Genomic DNA, 22,141 nt, shown 5'->3' on the forward strand with positions numbered 1-22,141 from the left:
GGAATAAACTCGAGTTCAAACTTTTGTCCATATAAATCATGCTTCTGAGGTGAGGGAGAAGCACAGTCATATTGCCCCAGCAAAACGTGAACCCACGATCTTTAGATTAAAAGTTCCTCTGATACAGCCATCTTGGTTAGTGTTGCTCATTGTCTTGGTCGTCGTGGCACGTGGAAGCTTTGTCACATTCACTTGCTTTATGCTAATGATGCTTGTAGGATTAAGATCGTCTTGATCTAAGTCTATTCAAAGGTGTTTGTGAGCCCAAATGGACTCAGAAGCCAGGTCATTGTTCTCCGGAAATCCCCGAGTTACGAGGGTAAGGCCTTCATTTGTCGTGACACTGCATACCTGATTTCGCTCCCAGATAATGGCCAAATCCACCCCTTGTCTAATCTAGGCAGTCCCGGCTAAATGAGAGCAATAAATCAGGTTGGGCCTGGCTACGTAAGCGAATTGGGCGCCATCACAAGATCTCGACAAATGTGCCACATTTTTCAAGAGTTTCGTACAACTTATCAGTGGGGATCCTCTTGGTCTTCCTTTTGGAGAATCTTCATGGATCAAGCCAGTTCTTTTTCCAGGGAAGACTTCAAGGTGACATCCGTGGTTTGAGGTTGTTACACTTCTTCTAGTCTCGAGTACTTGAAGCCTGTTTGTATTTTTGACATCTGCCAAGCTCACGGGAAGTCAAAATCTTGGTCAAATGCTTATAAGATCTTCGTATTTTGACGAGGCCAGCCGAGTTCTTGACCCATCAATGAAAAGAACATATCTAAATCTATGTAACTGTGTTGTGAAGAGTCATATGGTTTAGTGTATTCTTTGATGACGAGTGACCGAAGTTTCGTCGTGGAGTCCAAATTGCATGTACTCGTACCTTTGAGTTGGCATATCACCGTTGACACAATGCACTGGTGGTCGGTCACCTTAGTCGTAAAACATTTGCAGAGGCTTTGATGTTTTATGTGTCCTTAAAAGCCATCTTAAGATGCCAAAGACGATAGCGCACAAAGTTGGGAAAATATTCATTTGAGGTGACATTCAGGTTTGTGTGAATATGAGGATTGATATTTGGCTCATTGTCAAGTCTGACGCAAAATCAAAAACGAGTGACTACCAATTGATTGATCATTGATCAGCTTAGTACCTGCACTAATCAATGCCAGCTGTGGGTAAGATGAATATCTGATTTTCAATTGATGAAGGCCAATTGCAAAAATATAGCATCTCACCAAATGATTGTTTGGCCCTTCGGCAAAGTCTTGAGGCGGTTAGATGGTTTTTTTGCAGGTTTCAAGATTAATGACGACAACCAGATCTGTAATGTGTCGACCATTTAGGGCACATTTTTTTTCTTCTCCTCCATGAGTCGTAGAACAATGCTGATATTTGCTTTGTCGCGTACTTGATAGGGACATAGTAGTTTCAGTACAATCGACTGGAGTTGAAACACGCGGTTGGGATTAATCTACAATGTGGTAGTTACCTTTGGGGAGCGAGGGTTTCTATGATAAATGTGGTCCAGATATGAACATGGTAGGTTCGGGTTGCCATTTGTCAATGCCAAGAAAGCCGACGAAGATTATACGGCTACGGGAGGATTAAAAGCAGCATTTATTGTTATGACCTACCTTAGATGTCATGCAATCACAATGTTCCTCAAGTTACTCTCATATCATGTTCATGTTCACCTAGAAATGAAAATGAATGTGCCGATTTGGTTTGGTAAGTAGTAGATTCCAGGGATGCCAAGATATCCCGAGGCCTTCAAGTAGAAAATTCGCTAATGACACGGGGAAAGGGGCGAATTTGATGTGCTTAATCACAGTTGTTCAGGGATGCCTACAAAGTACATAAGTACCTCGAGCCATGAGACCATTTCACGGGGATGGTTTTTTCCCCGGCTAATCATAACTCTGAATATGATTACTACTACTGGGAGCTATAAATCCAGAACCGGACACTCACCACCGGGAGATGAAGCTGGTTCTCAAGGTCAAGTCCACAAGATGATTGCACATTCGCGAACCAGGGCCGGGTTGTAAACCTTTGAGAAGAATGTTAGTGAGGATTCCGCAGACAAGTGACAATTAGGGGCATTCCAAAAGTCAATTTTCAAGTCTAGTAATTCGTTTCCGTACTCTTGACGTCAATTAGGGCTAGCGAGAATGATGCGATAAGTGATGCCATCAGCCTGGTCGAGGGTGGCGCATCGTGCTTGAACCCTGAAATCACCTTTAAATGAAAATTGTGGATCTTCGTTTGTTGTTACTTGTTGCCAGCCAACAATCTGGATCACGGGAACCTAGCAATTTCTGACGGGAAACAAGAGGAATCATCTAGATCTGTGGATAAACAATACCGACGTATTTACGTACCTGAACTAACAAATGCCAAGTTCAAGTTGGCAAAAAGACAATTTGTGGCTTGTTAAGAGACTCGCTCAATGGATTGTGCGCTAACGATCGGTGATCGAGTTCGATACCATGGAGTGCGAACAAATAAGGTTGTGTCATAGACATGTTGGACATGTGACAAAGAACGAAACCGACCGAATGCTTCGACCCATTCGTAGCCACATTATTCAAAACTGCCTCTGGTTCGCAAATTGAATAGATTCGTTAAACACGGGATAAAATATGAGCCCACGTATGCTCACCATCCAAAAATATAGGAAGAAACAATGAGTATAGGTTACTTGAATAAACATTAAATGCCATTAAGATAACGTGTTGTCTCGATTCAATGCATATTTGGAGGTTTGTTACTGTCCCAAACGATTCTTAAATTATGCCTGGATGAATTCATGGACAAACTTGATTGCAATAACTTTTTGCTGCAACCAAATATTCTGTCCTGAGAAATGGAGTCGTTGAAATATTTCGCGCATATGCGATATTTCCTGTGGAGCGAGTGTTGGGTTGGTCGTGGAAGTTCTATAATAACGACCTATGAGTGGCCGAGTGGCCATCAATAACCAAAAATGGATTTTAAGTTGAACTCTAGAAACGCATAAAAGTGTCCAGATAGACTTTGTTTTGTCCTCACTGATGCTCTTTTTGGTGGCTGGGTTCGTTTTCGAGTGGTCCGTCCTCTCTGTGAAGTTCGTTTTCACGCTTCCTCGTTTACGAGCTTCATTTCGAACAGTTGAAAAGGAGCGAAAAATGCTTTTTAAGTGGGTTCGCGTGGATTTGAAGGCAAAGAGGCAGTGCGTTTGATTGTTTCCTGGTTGTTTTTTGGCTGGTTTGACTCGCCTCTTGCCTCCTACCATACGGATGAAATGGTCATGCCTTTCTTCGTTTTGCTCTTTCGACCATGACAATCTGACCAATCTTTAGTCTGAGAACAAGAGGAAGATTTTCCATCTCGCCCAAGCAAAGAAGCCATTTAGGGGATGCACCCAAAGGCGGCATGCATTAGCCTTTCTCCGTTTCGTGTTTAAAGTCGGCATTGGTGAATGTGAATGCAGCACGTAGTGGAATTCAGGTCCAAGGTTTTCCGTCCCTTTTAGACCCAAGTGTTATAGACGTAGTAGACGTGACGAGGTAGGGAGATGCTTTGGTTGATCGACTGCACAATGTGCTAGGTAATAATTAAAAGGGCTTAACCCGTGATTTAGGCACCCAAGGAAATTTCTCAACATAAGCCCGAGATAAGCAACTCGAAAACGGCTTCGAACCTACACGCACGCACGCACGCACACACGCACGCACACAAACACGAGGGACTTTGACAACAGGTTCAGAGTGCTGGCTTGGCCTCTTCATTGGCACGTTCTTTCTCAAGGAGTTGGTCGGTGAGGTCGCTTATCTGACTTGCAAGTGATCTTAATCGAAGATCTCTGACAGCCCCCGACTCGGCCCACAATGCGTATGTACATAACGATGTACGTCAGGGCCCCAATAAGTCTGTCGGTACGACGACCAAACCCTAGTTCCTGAGAGAAGCTAGGGATGTTCCATCATGGCAGTGTTATTTAAAGACCGAGAAGGTCAGTGCTGATCCTGTTGCTGATTCCGAGATGCCGAATCCATCCTCAGTGCTGCCCCGTCACAATGGGCATGTCACACCTTGGAGAAAAGAAGCGAAAAAAAGGGAACATTGGGAAGGCGAGAAAAAGTCGCGCACTTTTTTGGGGGAGATTTTACACGCTGAACATTAGTGCCAAGATAAGCAGACCTCCTCATTGAGACTTGAGTAGGATTCTCTGATAGTATTCAAGGCCATCTGGCATTTGCATCATAATAGGGCTATTCAAATGTAAGCGGCTCTAGCGGTCATTCTTCAAGTGGAATGCTATTTGAAAGAGGAATTAGTGCGAATGCACCGAGTCTTGAACCAACCTGCTTACCTACCAACCAATCCAGCATACCGCTGCAATGCCCAATCTCATTTTGGTTCTTTCAATCTTAATCCTATTTGAACAAGTGACGCCGCTGGACTCTTCATCCTTTGCTAGGCAGCTCTGTTTGCATGAATAGGTGGTTGTAAAAACCTTCAATTGACGTAAACCGTGAAAGGCATTGACGGTTGAGTTCGGATACAAAATGTTCAAAATAAAATACGACATATTATTAACTTAGCGAGAGATGGCTTTCAAACGAGGAAGGTCAATCCAAGTGTCAATTGGAAAGAAAAATCCCATAAAATCCCGGTCAAGTTGTCGTCCTAGCCTCCGGCATACGTAGGGGCAAATATGTATGTAATAAAATAGCCATTTCCCCGTCTCCAAACAATCCAAAATCGTCAAGGATGCCATTGGAATGAAATGGCCCTCCATAGTTTGGCAAGCTCGAAGAAAAGAAGAAAATGAAAAAAAAGTCTGCATGGCCTCAGGGATGCCATTGGAGGAAAACCCGTTCCATTTTCAATCCCATTAATGTCACTGTCAAAGCCGCCATCCAGGATAGGAGGGGCAAACTTGAAATCAAATATGGGGTTAATCTCCAATACCGTTCCAATGAGTGAGTTTCTTCGTAATCCGCTTGAAGGCACGCTCATATTTCAGGAAGGTATTCATTTAGGAATTGGCGATGGTGTCGGGTGGATTTCACATTTCGTATCTGATCTTGGAATTCGCCGCTGGAATCACCACGCTTATCTCACTCTTTTGACTCGTAAAATAACTCTTTTCTCCCCAAGGTGTCTTCATGAATAGGTTTGCCGCTGATAATGGACAACATGCAAATCTAGGACATGGCCATATACGAGCTGATTGGTTAATCTGGGTCGATGTTAGGGATGCTTGTAAACAATGATATTGCTTCGCCAAAAAGCGAAACACGTTCCATTACCAAGGTCCGGGTGCCTTTATTATACTTCCATTGAATGTGCTGGTACTCTGGAACCTATTTTTCGCAAGTTTAGGGAAAGGTTGTTAAAGCAAGTCTCCTTCGGATAGAATAAACATGCCGCCATCCCTGCGTTCAAGTCTCCAAAGAGAGGTATATCTGGTTTTGCTCTAGTTCTACTCTACAAAAATTTTCAGAAATGATTGGCATGTACATTGAAGAGTTGAAATATCATACCGTTCACTGGAACAAAATAGGTGACCAATATCAATTTGTTTTCCAGACTTGGTTCAGACGTTCCGGTCCAACTCATCCCATTCCAACTTCTTCAAGATCTTGGCCAATGACGCCCATTCCATTCTGGTCGGAGGCCAAAACCACGTGTTCAACTTGAGTGCCTCCGACCTGTCCGAGAATCAGGCACAGGTACGAAAATTAGATCATATTCTGCATTCTCCACCGATGACGGTTTCCAATCCATTACTGGCACGAAAAATGGTTGGTCGGACTGTGGACGATGGACGACCCCGCCTTAGTGGTTCCCATCGGGGAGCCAGGCTCTTTAAAGGCAGCCTCGAGTCATTACGCCAGACCACTTGACCATGTTTGGGGGTGGAAACTCGAGATAATAGGGCCTTATGCAATAAAATGCAGAGCTTGTCTCCTTTTCCGAATCGGTATTATCTCGATCTTGGATCGCTCCAACGACCCACTCCGTTGGTTGGTTGGCTGGTTGGTTGGTTGTCCGTCCATCCATCCAAATGGTTAAAGGGTCCTTGAGCGAGAGGCAGAGCGGGAGAGAGAACTTCGAGGAAAGTGATGGTGGCAGGTTGTAAATGAACTTGTCTGTTTGTTGAAAGAATAATGCACGGACCAACTCCTTCACACATACACTCACTCGATCACACGCCTTGGCATTGTCCGTCATGAAATTGAGGGATAATTGTCTGCCTTTCAGTCGCAGTTTCAACGTCTTTAGCCAGATATTCTCGTGAACAGCATGACGATCCGTTGGATTTGATTCATAATTTGATACCTATGGCTTCATGACAAGTCTTGGTTTTCCTACCTTTCACTCATGGAAGTAAGTTTATCAATGACGATTTGGAACCAAAACGAGAGAAAGACAGCCCCCTTGAAAACCCAAAGTTTGAAACGGGATTGTGTTTCTCACATCTTTGACATGAGTAATTGAGTCACGTTTGAAAAAGCTAGTTTAGCATAGAAGAACTTGTTCATACGAGATTACTTTCTTGAACAATGATAAAGTCTTTCTTTATGCATGTTTCGTTGACAGCGCCAACGTTTTCTACAATAACATTGACTTACATTGAGATTTTCATTAAGTTTGGTGAAGAAATGACGTTTATGCCTATTATCTCTTTAGCCTATTTAAAGATTAATTAGACTATGAACGGAACAACTGTAATCAAATCAAGTTTAGGGAAATGGAACACCATACTAAACAACAAAGGCAATAATTGTGATGTCAAGGTGAAGACTTTTCATCAGCTTCCAAAATACGATTTTATTTCAATCATGGCTACTCCATTTACCTGTCTTTAACGACGCTTCGTCCTTCGTCCTTATTTGCGAAGAAAAGAAAATCCATGGACTTGAAGCTCGCCATGTCAATTCACTCTTGAGAATGTCATTCCTGAACTCCATGAACCTATTGCGAATTCACCAGCAGGTCCACGAGGTCCATTTTATTTCTTCTCATGAAGGTGTCCTGAGGACAACACTAACTTGGCCAAGTAGTGGTTATAATTTCTTACTCCCTAACCTTTGGCAATGACTTGGCGATATTTAGGGGTGCATTGGGTTGAAATCAGGCAAATATTGAACTAAGATTTATGAGAATCTTTTGCCAACCCCAGCTTGAGACCAAAATCGCAGTTTCTTTTGTAAGCCTTCAACTGCCTTTAACTTCATGGACTCATACCTGAGCACATTGCTCTGGACCAATTTGAAGTTGAAAACAACATTTCAACTACTGAATTATGGTCGTCTCCCTGCCAATCAATTCGTACCCATATGTAACAAATGCCTTTTATATTCATCCTCATCCTGTGTAGAAGAGAATCAAGCCAATTGGCTGGTTACAGAGAGACGCTCAAATATGGTTAGAGGAGCATGGTTTAAATTGCCCGTGAAATGCCCACGAAGGGATCTCGTCATAGAGCGATGAATTTTCATCGATATCCTCATCCGAATGACCATCTCCCAAGCAACTTGTCATTGTCAAGTGGTCTTGGAACGACCCTTTCGGAAACCAATTTGTTCTTATTGGCAGTATTGCAGTAAATGTCATTGGGCTCTCTCCAGGGAATCGGAAGGGGTCTGACCGATTTGCGTACACGTATTTTTAGCCGACAAATTTCAATCTGACCTTGAAGTTGGACCGAGATCGGAGGAGACAGAGAAGCCAATGATTTGGGCATATCGGCAATTGAAGAGCTTTATCGCGACATCAGATCTCGGCCATGCCTGCCCATCCAGGTTGAAATGATGAGCAATCCATTAGGACACGTTTGTTGGATCAGATTTGGGCGTTTAGGAAGGCAGCCAAATGTCCCGCCCACTTCCACACTGGTCAACAAACACATCTTCTGAACTCATCTATTTCTTCCGAGCTCATCTTCTCTTCCGCTTAAGCCGAAACAAAGTGGATTTCTAGATCGCGTTGTTGACGAGGTCTTTGAGGTTGTGTTTTTTTTTTCAATGTAAAATCTCGATTTTCATAGGTCAACTAGTTTCAAAACGACTTCATACTAATCCATGATAATTCACTTCGTATGAGTTTTTATTCGTGTTTCCAACCCCCGTTTGAATCGAGATAGAATCGAGATATTCACCTACAACACATTGTGGGAGGCCTTGAATGGTGTGAGAGGAAATAGCTATAAACCTGGACAGATTTGAGCAACCTAAGGATATGAACCATAGTAGTCTAGTAGTCATCTCGATGGATAATAACAGCAGCAGCATCACTGACAGTTGGGGATGGTGAGAAACGCAACCATTTAGGACAGAGGAGCATCCATGCACTGCCTCCCTGGACAAACTTGAAACTCGGCCGGGGAAGAACTTGATTATCCATGCCTAATCTACCCCTGACGTTTGTTCATCCCCGTTGTGAACCATCTTGAAAATGTGGATCCTCTTATTGTGGGTTCCTCCATCTTGCTCGTCTTAATATTATCTCGACATGGCGATCAGACAGACACCATCTCACGAGCTCAATCCACCGTACGGACTGCGCACCCTACAGTATTTTGTGTCAAAAGCCTCAATTTTGAATTATGGAATGCCTGAACAGAATCCCTCTTAATCTATCATCCCGTGCCCGAAGATCGCGTGCTCAATTCGCATCGAACATCCTGGTGAACAATATTTTCCAAAACCCAATTCTCCAAGCAATTAAAGCCAAAGGTGGGTCTGCTCGAATCACTTACAACGATCATTCGTCATTGGACAACTCTAACAACACTCACATTCACTCACTTCCGCCTCAAGGTTTGCTCGTTGGTTGGTTGGTTGGTTGGTTCCATCGAAAGGAGCAGCACTCAGCCAAACTTGGAGAGGGAAGAAGTGAGTCGGGAGATTTGCATATTGCCCCCTCCCTATGTACAATGATGCACCTACGTCAGTCCGCAAGTCCTTCGGGTCTTTCGCTCCACGTTAATTCGTTTCAATTACAAAGTGTTTTTTCTACAGCTCCACCAACATTTGCATACGTCGAAATGAGCATTCGAAATGGGCTGTTCAGTCACTCCTCACCCGGCCCTCAATCCCCCAAATCCTTAACGAGAGAAGCCCCTCGTCATCCTGAAGAACTCACGCCTTGTTCTCCTACCTACCTGCTTACCTGCTTGCTTCCATTTCCGTCTCTTGAGCCTCCTCACACAATGTCAACAGCAACATTTAAAACATCCAATTGATGGCTTTTCATGTTCGTAGGATTGAGTTCAAGGCTCGATCAATCATTCCCGGCTAGTGGAGAGGTGCATTGTACGTACGTATTTACAGTATATGCAAACCTGGTGTACCCGGATGAGCGTGTATCAAATGAGTAGACTCCATAGACCTCTGGAGACCTATTGTTGTTTAAGATTCTCTAATAAATTGGAAAATGACAACAAATTGGAAGCCCTCAAATAATTTCCTGGACAAGAATCAATTAGTTGAGGCCCATTAAGCACGCACATGCAAGCGTTGTCAAGCTGGCTTAGGGTGGTGGGGGAGATCACGAATCATAGTGAATGATAATGAACTAATGATTATCCTGGCCTAGTGGAATTTTGTAATTTGGGGGTTCGGACTCTCTGATCATCATCCCCTCTTGCCACCACCACCACCATCACCATCACGACGACGACGACCGCCACCACCACCACCACCACCACCACCACCACTACTACCACAAAGAATGTGTTGCTATTAGTTCATCCAGCCTGCATTCAAAATTGCTCTTCCTGTTGGTTCCACCAATGAGCTCATCATCAACGCATACACATGATCACATGATTCAAAGCATCCAATCACACGACAAAGGCCACTCTCGACGCTCAGACCTTGATTTTTAACGTTCACGGAGGCAAGACGTGTTCCCATGTCAAAGCATGGATAAGGACCTCTCATATATCCGACAGGGTCCTGGTCAGGTCACTTATTTTGCCAATGAAGGCATTTCGGCGGTGCTCTAGTAATTAAATCAAGCATGATCCTCCCTGGAAGAGCCTCGAGACAGAAAATTGGTCAATAACTTTCGCCAAACTACGGGTTATCCACTCAATATTGGGCGGTAATTTGTCCTCCTAGCCTCTCCGTGGAAAACCGATTAACCCGAGTGACCTCGAGATTTGGCCAGTTAAGGCCACACAATTATCCAGTATGGCATCGAATCTTGACCGAGCTGTCAGACGTTGCTGAAATTAGTTGGGAATCTTTTTGAATGGAGAAGTCCGACCGATGATTTCCTGGATCTTTCTTTACTTGTCGAAGCTGTCGATCCGATCGGGTTGGACGGAAATGGTCAATAAAGTCAAAAGTCATTTGAAAGTCCTCGTAGGCATTTCAAATAGATGAGTGCTCGTAACTTAATGTTGGGAGGTTCCTTGGAGCTCTTCTCAATTTATATCGGAGGTGGAGTCCGCACTTACTTATCAACCTCCAGGCATCTAACCCACTGGAAAGAACACATTGGAGCGTCTTGTGAGAAGAAAAACGCTTAACGACTCATTTTCTGTCTTGGGCAGTATCGATTATTGGTCTTGTATAACCATAAATTCGTCCGAAAGTCCGCCGTTACGTTACAATGTGGACATCATGGATTGAAAAGTGGGGATTGTTTTTCCGTTCGCATCCGTGCCTTCTCGAAAACCCAATGACGGAATCAAAGTTTGGTTCCAATTCCAAGATCCTTTGTGATACTGATGAACCCAATCTTATCGAGTCTTCTTATCTTTATTAATAATAATCTAGAGCAAAAATCTCTGAACGGCCAGGGCTCTAAATTTTGACATGTGGATGGATAAATGAACGATAAATGAGATCGTTTTTTGATACCATCAAGTGTCAAAATCTCCTATGACAGGATGGTTCCAAAATAGATTCGCGCCATTACCTGAAAATCAGTAGAGGGCTTCAGAATGGGATCTATAGATATGTCTAGCCCAAGGCGTATATCAGGTGTGAATGCAAAAATGCCCAGTCAAACCCTTGTGGAGCATTGATTAACCTCTCATTTGTTTTGTGGATGGTGATTTAGACACAAACCTGTCAATTTGCATCTCAAATCCTCACGAAGTGCCAAATTTGGACATGGCCACCTCATTTATAACGATCAATCGTCTGCGCTGGTGCTTGGAATTCAGTTCACCTTGATGGTCTTCTTTTGGTCAAGCATGGGGATCTCCTTGCCCATCAAATTATTCAATGCCATGCGCAGGTCCGCTTGAACACTTGTTGATAAAAGCACCTTTTGTTAAAGACCTTTACCAATGCAAAAAATGGCGCTCTTATTCTGAGAATACCTCCTGAATTTGCCAACAGTTAGTTTGACCTCTTTGTATTAATGGTAGAGATACTTCTGAGGCTTTATCGCCGTAATCAAGATCTCTATCTTGAGAGCGCAGCTCTGAGAGAACGAAAATCGAGCTACTACACATTTGATTAACGAATATAGCTGTTGCTTGACTATCAAATTCATTTTCAGAATGCAGTTACCAAGTACCAATTATAGGTTAAAAATGAGGGATCAGATAGCTTGGATCATCAAATAAATTTTATAATAAAACGGACAAGAAAGTAGGCAAGTTCCATGTCATTTATCAAGACTTGATATGAATGATCATTGATTTAATGCATTCAGAAGAACGTTTAGAGACTTAAATCTGAAATGAATAACCTTATCCATGGCCTTCAAGCTGATTAGATCCAATGTCGAGATCAAAGTCCTAGAACCTCATCGCGAGCATTCCTTCGGCTTAAAAATGAGCTTTATCCAAGCATCAAACCATCACAGATTCCGTTTTTGCATACGACGTACGCAGAGCCGATAACTCCCTCCCAAGTTCCCAAGGCAAAACGGTGGTAGTCTCAGCAAAACCAACCATTGGTATCCCACCTTGTATGAGGAATTCGCTTCAATTACTGGAATGAGCATAAAAACCGGCCACTTTTTGCCGCTTGTCTCTATCTAGGGATGGTTTAACATTGACTGAGGGATAGCCAACTACGCTCCACACAAATGATACAGGGTTGTTCGTTCAGTACTATGTACGTACGTACGTACAACAAGTCCAAATGGTCAGGCTAGGCTTGTCTTGGTTGCAATTCACAACCCTTTTTGGGGGCGAACCATTTCATATTTTGATCTTCATAGTGGGTGGTTGACCTGTGGACTTTCAATTGAACACTAGCCTTGTTTGTACACAGACAATAGATCATCCATCCATCAAAAAGAACCACCCTGATTAGCCGTCAGTTAGTGTGTGAGAGTGAGAATGCAATTTTCAGTGGTCTTGATTGATTTTTAGCTCATGTTGTCAAGGTCACTAGTCAACACCACCGCCACCACCACCACTACCACTATTTCTATTCTCATCCTCTATCCTCTTATGAGGCCTTCTTGAGGGCCAGGTGCCAAGAGTTGAATAAACCAACATCGCCTTAAATCGGAATAATGGTAGACAGTAATTGTGATGCATGACTGGGGCGAAATGGGAAGAACCTGTTTTCTCTCTCAATTTCTGATTATCATTGCCTACCCGGCGGTTCTCCAAGTCTTCTGGTTCTTTGAGCCACATTTCTGGACCAATCCAAGTCGCACTCATTGTCCTCATGCCAGGACAGACCAAGGTCGACTCATAAGAAGTGGTCGAGAATGCAAAACCATCCCAAGTGAAGTGAGAGATCTGCTCAGACATTGCCGTAACCGTTTGAACTCCTCTGAACTCAGTTGGTTTGGTCGATCGGATATGAGACCTCTTATTTTAGTCAGCTTAGTCTGTAGACAAGTTGCCACTTTCGTTGCCATTAGAACACGGCTTTTATGGGCATGGCTAAACCAGCAACCACTCCGTGAATGGTTTCCAAACCAATCATTTGTACTTAGATCATAAACGAGAAACAAGGTCGATTCCAAGACATATTCCTGAATAAGTGGGTAAAAAACCATTAAGTCTGCTCGGAATGACGAGCAAAATTCGAGTGGTTTAAACACCCATTCAAGGTATTCGTTAAACAACCTCCTGTTTTGATGAATGATTTGTGATTTGAATATACCAATAGTGATCCAAGACCAAAGTTGTTGGCGCATTCCAACGACCAATTCATATCAATCCATTCGGAAGCTTCTTCCAAACAAAAAAGACGCTTCCTTATGTTAATAGTAATCATGAGCTTTTAATGAGCGGGTCGGGTTCTGGTTGGTCTTTTTCCAATGTTTTTCTCTTCTCGCTTGTGATTATAGATCGTCGTTGCCTCTCTATGATTGTCATTGAACTTTGGGATAATTATGTCGTCTTTCTTTGATTTCGTTGCAGCGGATCACTTGGTTTCCGACCGACACCGACCGTGAACTCTGTTTGGTGAAAGGCAAGTCCGAGGTGAGTTATTATTGGTTTGACTCTTGGTTGTTTCCTCATTAGTTGTGATATTGTCAAAATGCTTCGTCATTGGTTTGCAACAAATTTGGCAAGTGGCTTTTTGTGTTATGGTTTTGAAACCATCACCGCCATCGCCGCCACCTCCCAAATAGTTCATTCTTCACATTTTGGATTCTTGTACCTAAGAGTTGCCACGACCATCGTTGATGGCAGAGATTCTAAGGGCCATGCGTATGAATCTAGGATCATAGGGGGCCACAATAAGCCATGCCAAACTGAGTAATGGCATCAATCGACGGATACTGATAATTTTCAGGCATTCTAAACAAAGCCCGGTTGTTTAACTCTGGTGGGTTCGTGGGTTGACCTCAATAAGACCGGATCAGGAAATTAATTCGTGGGCTCGTTATTGCAACTTTGTATTCGCCTAATTCAGTCTTGTCACGATCTTGATTTGCAGTTAGGTTAGGAAAATGATTGCATTGTGGCAAAAGTGGAACCGTACAATACATATCCCACGGATCATACCGTTTCAAAACCACAACTTCTTAGACTTTTGCAGCTTTAGGGATGCAAACAATTAACCTTGGTAGGTGGTCACAGTGGACAGGTGGTTCACGTCATATTAGGAATTGGACATTGTCCTAAGGTAGTAATTTGGCATTTGAATGCATTCTGAGGGAGAGATAAAAATAGTGCCCCCACAGATTGCAATAGACAAGCCAACCTATTAACACTTGTAAAGAATTCATCATTTTTCACAAGAAAAAGAAGCCAGTATGTTTTGTTTCATACTGACAGTTGAAGGAAACGAGGAAAAAATCGGAGTGTCAGTGATCTGCAACGCAATGTACGAAAATCATCATGCACTTGATGATCTTGGGAACACATCTGATAGCTGAAAATGCATTCTCGTATTCTTTCCAATACGTTTTTTGTGCGTGTGAATGTTCCGACTGAAGCTCCAGGGTTAAGTCAATTGACGGCCTTTAATATCCAACAAGAACCAGTACCACCACTTTCTTGTGGGTTCGATACCAAGTAATATAGGGTATATCTGATAGGGCGATGAAGATCCCTTGAAGTACTTCTTTCAGTTTTTCCTCCTCCTTGAACACGTCTGAGTGACAAGCTATTTGATTGGCCGGGCACGTCTCAAATAAATAAAGAAAAAAAAGAGAAAATGGACACATAGGATCACTGAATCAGAGTTTTTGAATTGAATGATAACCTAGCGGTACTGGTACAACGCTGATATTCATAATGACTCTTTCTAACCGCTTCAACCTTCGTTCTGAACAATATTAGCCGTCAAAATAAGTGTCCGTCCATTGAAGTCCTCCTAAGGGATATTGCATTATACATTTCATCCCACCTGAAAGGCAAGATAAAGATCTGGCGAGCCAATTAACTTGTTGGTTTGTGATGGAGCCATTTTCCCATTATGCATTTTGCCAAACAATAACCCATTGAGTGCAAAAAATCTGGCCTCAGAAAATTGAGCTTAAGTGAGACCACTCGATTGAAATGCAAGACATATTACATAGCCCGTTCATTTTCTACTTCACCAGAATGACTGTCAAAACTACATCAGAGTCCTCGAGGTCTTGGATAACGGCGCCAAACTTTTGGTCTGTGGAACAAATGCATTCAATCCCAGATGTCGTAACTACAGGAAGCGATCCCCCTGGAGCCACGACTGGATCTTTTCTAAGGAGTTCTCGGGCAAAGGGTTTTGCCCCTTTGACCCGAGGCACAACTCCACGGCCATCTTTGCAGGTAACCGAATTAGCTTGCGCCAGATGCATATGTTTGACCCACGTATTACATCATTTACACGTGAGCTTGTTTTTTTTCCAGGAGGACATCTCTATTCGGGAACTGTGGCCGATTTCTCGGGAACGGATGCTCTCATAATCAGAGAGCGATTACGAACGGAACAATATGATACGAAGCACCTGAACAATCCTGATTTTGTAGGGGCTATCGAGGATGACAGCTACGTGTATTTCTTCTTTCGAGAACTGGCGGTGGAACACATGAATTGTGGCAAGGTACAATATACTCGATCGGTTTCTCATCGTTTCCAACTGATCGATATCTTTGCAAATTTTTATCTTGCCAGGCTGTGTACGCCAGGGTGGCCAGAGTCTGCAAACAAGATAAAGGTGGTCCGCACACTTTCCAATACAAGTGGACCTCGTTTCTGAAGGCTCGTTTGAACTGTTCCGTACCGGGAGAGTTTCCATTCTACTTTGACCACCTGCAATCAGTGATGCAAATGGGTCCATTTGTGTTTGGTATCTTCACTACCTCGCAAAACTCAATTGCTGGGAGCGCAATTTGTCAATTCTCGTTAGCCTCAATGGAACGAACCTTTGACAATGATCTCTTCAAAAGCCAGGATAGTACGAATTCCAATTGGTTGGCCGTGTCAGAATCCCATGTCCCTGATCCACGCCCTGGTGTGTGTTCCAATGCCCCCATTACAGAGCGGGGCTTAAATTTCATCAAGCATAACAATCTCATGAACAAGGCCATCGACAGTGAAGGCCGAAAGCCTCTTTTTGTGCAAGTCGATTTCAGAGAAAGGCTTCTGAGTCTCGATGTGAAGGACTATGATCACGACAAGAAACTCATCGTAGCCGGAACCACTCATGGGCGGATCCTGAAGCTAGTATCGGATGGGCGTGGACAGTCAACCATTTTGGAAGCCATCCATCTTCACGATAAACCCATCCGCCAAGTCAAGATTGCCGCCACGCAAAAGATCTTGGCCGTGACAGATGATGAATTGCAGATCGTGTCGTTGCACCGATGTGGGTCTCTTCTCACTTGTGATGAATGTTTGGCCCATGCCGAGGATCCCTTTTGTAAATGGAACTTCTCAGAGCAGAAATGCATTCGAAACTATGGAATCGCTTACCGAGCAGACTTGTTCCAAAATATCGCCGAGTGTCCAGTGGCGGAAGTGGCTAAAGAGGAGACCACTACCGAAATGGCGCCGCCAGGTAATTCAATTGAGAGGTTGCGATGGTTTTTTCAAACATATTAGCGTGCATTCACAACCATTTTTATACCCATAGAAACTTCTCCACCTCCCGAAGACTATGAGGCCGAATTTGGCATCAATGAAACAATAATTTGTCCAATGTGCTCATGTGACTGTCCTTTGAGTAGCTCAACTTCAGCACCGATTGTACCCACAGAGACAGCTCAAATATCCACTTCGGGAGACTTGATAGGAGCCAGAGACAGAGAGTCTTCGTCAAAAGCTCCATTGAGTAAGTGACACAATTTGGTGTTAAAAAGTAATCATTTCAAAAATGACACTTATTTTCATTCTAATCTAGGTGAAAACCATTTTGATGATCCCTCCAAAAACGAGATTCAATTGAACCGCAACCGCAAGGAGTTAGACATTTTTTTCGACTTTATCAACGGGGAATCCAACAAGCTCAGTGATATCCAGGGTTTGGAGGAAAAATGTGAGCTATTTTACCATCACGTACCACCAAACTCTAATATTCCGTATTTTGAAGTTCTGCATCTATCTTCACTTTTTAGATCTTCCCAAGAGAGAATCCCCACTATCGCAAAATTTTGAACATCGAGTCACGGAAACGACCTTGGCATGGGTCTCGTTGGCATCTGCCCTATTATCCTTAGTCATTGGTTTTGTCCTCGGATTATTAGTAGCTCGATTTTGCCAACACAAGTCCCAAGTAAAGGTCAAAGGCAATCCCCCACCCTCAGTGGCAACGGTCTCCGATCAACTTGATCCATCCATGATGCAAAAGTACGTAGGGTCCACATATTGTATTTCAAAGGCAATTCATCGTCAAAAGCAATCGATTTGAACCATTTTCAGGCCTATGAGTTATGTCGACGATCCCGATGGGGACGATCATGGGTTCAAGTCATTGCCGATTCACCACTCGACGCAGAATGGAGCCGCTATTATGTTCCCTAGTCATTTGAACTACGTCAAAGCTCCGGGATCGTTGCAAGGAAGCTTTCCAGACATCAATCAAAACAGTCTAGTCGTTTTACAAAACAATAATATTGCCGCGAATCGTCATTCCGTGAGCTGTGGGCAATCGTTACGCGGTTCCAGTTGCTCTCGGGAAGCTACTTCAGCCTCGTACACCACTTCGACGAGTGCCTCGCCATCCACAAGTAATGTGAGTCGAGGTACTAATGAATCCATCGGGGAAGTTCCTCCTCCCGTCACTACTGGCATGATGAAATTCGTGCCGGAAAACGTGAAGCGAATCTATCTTTAGCCGAGAATGTATTCAGTCTGTTCAACCATGCCAATTGGTTGCTTGTGCAATGGCTAGAAAATGGCATTATTCCATATCTTATTTGAATTCTCCGGAGAGCAATGTGAAATAAGATCTTCTTGGCTGTGACGAATCAAGTCTATAATTCTGTTAAATAAATTCAGTATGCAAATTCAAGCATTGCTTTCATTTCATCATGCTATAATGTATGTACGAGCTGTTTACTTTGGTGTGCAGAGCATAAAGTGGACACTTCCCTGGTTGTAGAGATAGACGTCTCTGTTGGCGTAGCTAGGCTTCCCGGTCCCAATGCTGGGATCAAAATGGAGCCACTCCCAGACTCGTTTTCCGGGAACCAAAGCCAGAACGTGGACGTTGATGTCAAAGGCGCAACATGTGGCGATGATTTCTGTGGTTTCGGCCCAATCTTGCCGATCAGCGCGAGTTTTGCGGCTGAAGTAATCGTTCGTGGAGGATCGACCGATCTCTGAGCGAATCATGGACGAGTAGTTGTCCAGATTTTGGCGAATGTATGCCATGACGTCTCGACGATACTTCATGTAATTGTCTTCAGAGCCTGTGAAATACAGACTCAAGCATCGATAGTAGCATCCTCCGTCACCCTTCACATCTTGGACGTCGTAACCGGTCAACTAAAAGCACGAGTGTGTAACTCTTGGTGTGAAATAGTATATATCATGTACTTGGACAAGACTAGCCCATCCCTTACCTTCTCACGTGCTCCAGTTGGAAAGGAGTGACCTCCTCCACTGTAGAGGGAAGATCTGGAAGTGGACGAGGTTGGCCTCACTGAGGCACTCCGTTGTCGTTGGCCATATCGGCTGCTGTGCAGCGTTGGGAATATTTCGTCCTCTTTTGAGTAGGCTTTTGGAGTGGGCGAGGTCAGGGTGGGCGTGACACTAGCCTCCCGCTCTCGCACAGCTGGTTCCTCTCGGCTGATGAACCTAGAGGTAAATCGCCCACGACGAGGTTTATCGGACAAGGGCTCATCCTCCCGACTAACTTGAGAGGAAATGGATGATGTGGTGGAAGATGGTGATGTGGGCTCCTCGTTGTTTCTTAACTTCCATCGGTCGTAGTTACTCAACTCTTTGCCGTATTTGTCGTGCTTCGGAGCCACCGTGATGGGAATGGTTCTGGAAATTCCGGAGGAAGCCTTCTTTGGCTTCTCATCAAGCTCATCATTGCTAATCAAGTCTGACAACATCAGATGTCGGGGCATGTAAGTGTATCCCAAGCCCGAGGATGCCGTGGACCCTCCGCCATTGCCTAATCGGGAGGCCCGCGTGACGTTGGTGAGGTCGTCCAAGTAGTTGTAGTACTTATCATACACACTGCTGGTGGCTGAGGGAATGCCGTAGGTGCTGCTTGGAATCCGATTGTAACTGGATGAATATGTGGTTCGATACGAAGGCGTGTAGGATGGTCGATCCATGAACGAGTCATATCGTGAAGGGGTGGTTGATGACGAGTAGGGCGAGTGATAGCCACCATAAACGGAGTCAAAGATGCTGGAGGATGTCATGATGTGGTTTCACGGATCAAATAGTCTTAACTCTTTTCCTAACGTTGTCATAACTTCGTTTTTGTTCGGGTGTGCCTTGTTCCAATGCCTTCTTAATCCTAACCTTGCACCTCCATGGTGCAGGCCAAGGATGTCGTGCAGTAGTCAGTCCCACTGTCCAAAATGAAGGCCTGGAACAGAGCACCAACAACGGCAACAACAACGACAACAACACCAGCCGTGGCAGCCTCCCTTTGAGACGCACTTGACTGCTTCTCTCTTTCTGTTTCTCTGTCGCACTCACTCTCTCTTACTCCGCTCACTGATAGCCAGTTCGATGGAACAAAAGTTGGGAACAATCCTGCGGTGTGTGCAGAAGGTACTAGGTCTCTCTGGCTGGCTTTGGAACACGTTAGGGAACACGGCCAGCCCAAAAACGTAGCTTTGGCTTGACTCTGGGGGCTTCGGGGATCTGTCGAACAACTCTGGGCAACGTGTTCGTGGTGCTTTCTGACTTTTTCCAAGTGACCTAGCTGAGGCCTATTATTGGGACAGACGGTGCCTGATCAGCACAGGAAGCACATTTCCATGCTCTCACTGTCAAGTAGGATGGAGGACTGAGGACCAATAACAGCCTCCGTGGGTCTAGAATGCTTGAAAGGGTCGGTCGGTCGGACTTTGCCTTTTGCTTCCCCCTAAGCTTGTTGTACAATCGTAAAAACGAAGAAGACGACTGCCTAACGAAAAGTGAGGCGAGTGTTTCTTACCCACTCTGGCTTCTCCTCTGATCTCGGACTGAGGTAACAATTCCCAAAACGATAGCATGACTCATTATTTGAGGCCTGGTCCGGTTTGCTTTGTCAGTATTCTGATCAGAAGTAATCAAGACAAAACACGTTTCTTGTGTTGCGTTGCGTTGAATAATGAGCACCATTTGAATTTCTTCAAGATGAGGTAATCCAAGCTCCAAGAACTTCTTCCAGCAAAGTCACCTCTTGATGTTCCTATATTTAATTCCCAGTTCCCACCAGGCAACTTAAATTCGGTTTAGCAAACTCAACTGCGAATTTCGGCGTTCAAGTATCTAACACCATGTGGAGCGGCCAATGAATGAATGGTATCCAAAAAAAACCAAAAACCATCGGATGTCCAAATGAGTGGGCGCGAATGACACAACAAACAGCATTGGGAAAATAATCACCGTCTGGTTCATTACGCAATTGGTAGAACAGCTTTTGCAGAGTAGGGAATAATCGAAAAGCATAAAGAGAGGATCGTCATACGTTTTCATCTACATCTTGATTACTAACTTTAAGTTCAGAAGTATGGTTTTGGATGTTTTTCTTTCGTTGTCCACTTAAAACAATGAAATATTTTAAAAAATAATCCAAAATCAAATGCAAACAAGCATCAAGGCTAGTGATTGTTACATCATGTAAATATAGACCGTGCAAGTTTTCGCTGAATTGCCTAAACCTTTTTGAAGCCAATTTTTACTCCTGCCAGGTAGATGGCGCAAAAGGCACACCAAGTTTCAGCCTATTTCCTATGGAAAAGCTTACTCCATCTTCTGGCGTTCATACGACTCCCAAACGTATATTAAGATTTGGAGTAGAAATGTGGAAAAGATCAACACAACGGAGATAAAAACTTTGATTAGAACATAAGTTGCTTTCTCCCAACTACCAAACACATAAAAGCGAATTAAGTTTTCTTAAAATCCCTGTTCTCCATCGAAAGCTAACAATTCCCTGCATTCCCAGCCTTTTTCGTATGATACCGTACTAGTAAATCATATACTGTAATACTAAAAGATTTGGCTATCACACCATTGAGCCACAAGTAGACTTTTCAGCACGTTCGTCCAGAAAACTGAAACGTGTCTAGCTTTCATTTTCGGATTTTGTCCAAGGAGTTAATCTCAAATCGTAAAGTGGATCCCCTGATGCTGTTGGTCAATGAAGAGCAGTAGAGTGTAATCTTTGCTCAGAGGGCATTCGTTCATCGTAGATTTGCATGCAATGTGGTTCTTTTTTTTACAACAGGTCTCTTTCCCCTGACACTTGAATAGTCATTTGCCTTTATCATGTCAGATGAAGCCTATGCATTATCTTGAAGATGACGAGCCCTTCATTGAAAGCCCCGTCAGAGTAATCTGGGAGCAACTTTTCCTTTGAAGATGAGCTCTATTTCATAGGGCACGAATCCATCTCAAGATATGGAAGTGAAAGACTACCCAATTTATGAGCTTAGGCGTTTTCTTCATATCTAGGCCCGGCAAGAAATCGCCAGTCATGTTTAATAAGATATTGAACACCATTGTTCTTGGCCTATCATTTTATCATCTCAATGATAAACCAAATTGGGAAGTATGAAGCAAGAAGAAATCCCTGAAAAGCTTTGGTGGGTTGATCTGTGATTGTTGAACTGACATTGATACACTTTTCTCAAATCAAGCCTGGACTGGACTCAAGATTTGATAATTGAAATGTAGATTTGGCCATTCTGAAATGCATCTTGAGCACCACCTTCCTAGGAAGGCATGTATTCAAACCAGCCTTTTGAACAATGCAAATAGACTTGAACTGACAATGAAACCTGCTCGTTGAATAGGCGTCCATCAATACATGTAAAGTCGACCAAAGTCTAAATGACATGTCACTTTTTTCACAACTTCGTTCAATCACGTAGAGCATCAAGTGTTTAATGCTAAAAAGAATTGAAATGATGAGATTGAGTCAGACACCAGGAACGTATCAATTTCAATTTTCAAGTCGTCTTTTAGCAAATTCGATACCCTTGAACGACATATCATCAGATTGAGAAGCAACTTGTTGACCTATCAGTGCCGAGTGCATCATTTAGAAGCATTAAAGCCCATTTCATCATTTATTATAGAATGTTGGAACCCAAAAAATTGTG

The 22,141-nt window shown here is 43.5% G+C and overlaps 2 protein-coding genes and 1 long non-coding RNA gene across 5 annotated transcripts in view; 2 read left to right on the forward strand and 1 right to left on the reverse strand.

Annotated features, from left to right (window-relative positions):
* LOC131878868 (semaphorin-1A-like) overlaps positions 1–17,871 on the forward strand; it is a 47,055-nt gene extending 29,184 nt beyond the window's left edge. For both annotated transcript variants that reach the window (XM_059225007.1, XM_059225006.1), the window contains 9 exons: positions 5,578–5,720; positions 13,346–13,408; positions 14,980–15,187; positions 15,269–15,462; positions 15,534–16,419; positions 16,495–16,692; positions 16,762–16,896; positions 16,976–17,207; positions 17,280–17,871. In XM_059225007.1, coding sequence (XP_059080990.1) covers positions 5,578–5,720; positions 13,346–13,408; positions 14,980–15,187; positions 15,269–15,462; positions 15,534–16,419; positions 16,495–16,692; positions 16,762–16,896; positions 16,976–17,207; positions 17,280–17,694 — 2,474 coding nt within the window. In that variant the 3' untranslated portion in view covers positions 17,695–17,871. The remainder of the gene's footprint in view (positions 1–5,577; positions 5,721–13,345; positions 13,409–14,979; positions 15,188–15,268; positions 15,463–15,533; positions 16,420–16,494; positions 16,693–16,761; positions 16,897–16,975; positions 17,208–17,279) is intronic.
* Positions 8,516–9,478, forward strand: LOC131878874 (uncharacterized). Of its 2 annotated transcripts, none has more exons than XR_009373072.1 (3): positions 8,516–8,729; positions 8,814–8,942; positions 9,015–9,478. It is a non-coding gene; the product is annotated as an uncharacterized LOC131878874 (long non-coding RNA). The 2 variants fall into 2 exon arrangements; XR_009373073.1 differs by having other exon boundaries at positions 8,814–8,888.
* LOC131878871 (uncharacterized) lies at positions 17,819–20,161 on the reverse strand. The gene is made up of 2 exons (XM_059225011.1): positions 18,425–20,161; positions 17,819–18,347 (listed from the first exon to the last, which is right to left on the reverse strand). The coding sequence occupies exons 1-2, from the start codon at positions 19,238–19,240 to the stop codon at positions 17,916–17,918; spliced, it is 1,248 nt and encodes a 415-aa protein (XP_059080994.1). The 5' UTR covers positions 19,241–20,161; the 3' UTR covers positions 17,819–17,915.
* Positions 20,162–22,141: the final 1,980 nt, after the last annotated feature.

This window comes from Tigriopus californicus, chromosome 4 (genome assembly GCF_007210705.1).
Source record: "Tigriopus californicus strain San Diego chromosome 4, Tcal_SD_v2.1, whole genome shotgun sequence".
Taxonomy (NCBI): Eukaryota; Metazoa; Arthropoda; class Copepoda; order Harpacticoida; family Harpacticidae; genus Tigriopus; species Tigriopus californicus.

What these genes read in the sequence shown, in the direction of transcription:
- LOC131878871 (XM_059225011.1), bottom strand. Translation starts at nt 19,240, where the DNA reads ATGACATCCTCCAGCATCTTTGACTCCGTTTATGGTGGCTATCACTCG. An exon ending in CAACTGGAGCACGTGAGAAG is followed by an intron (nt 18,348 to 18,424) that starts GTAAGGGATGGG and finishes TCGTGCTTTTAG; the next exon opens with TTGACCGGTTACGACGTCCA.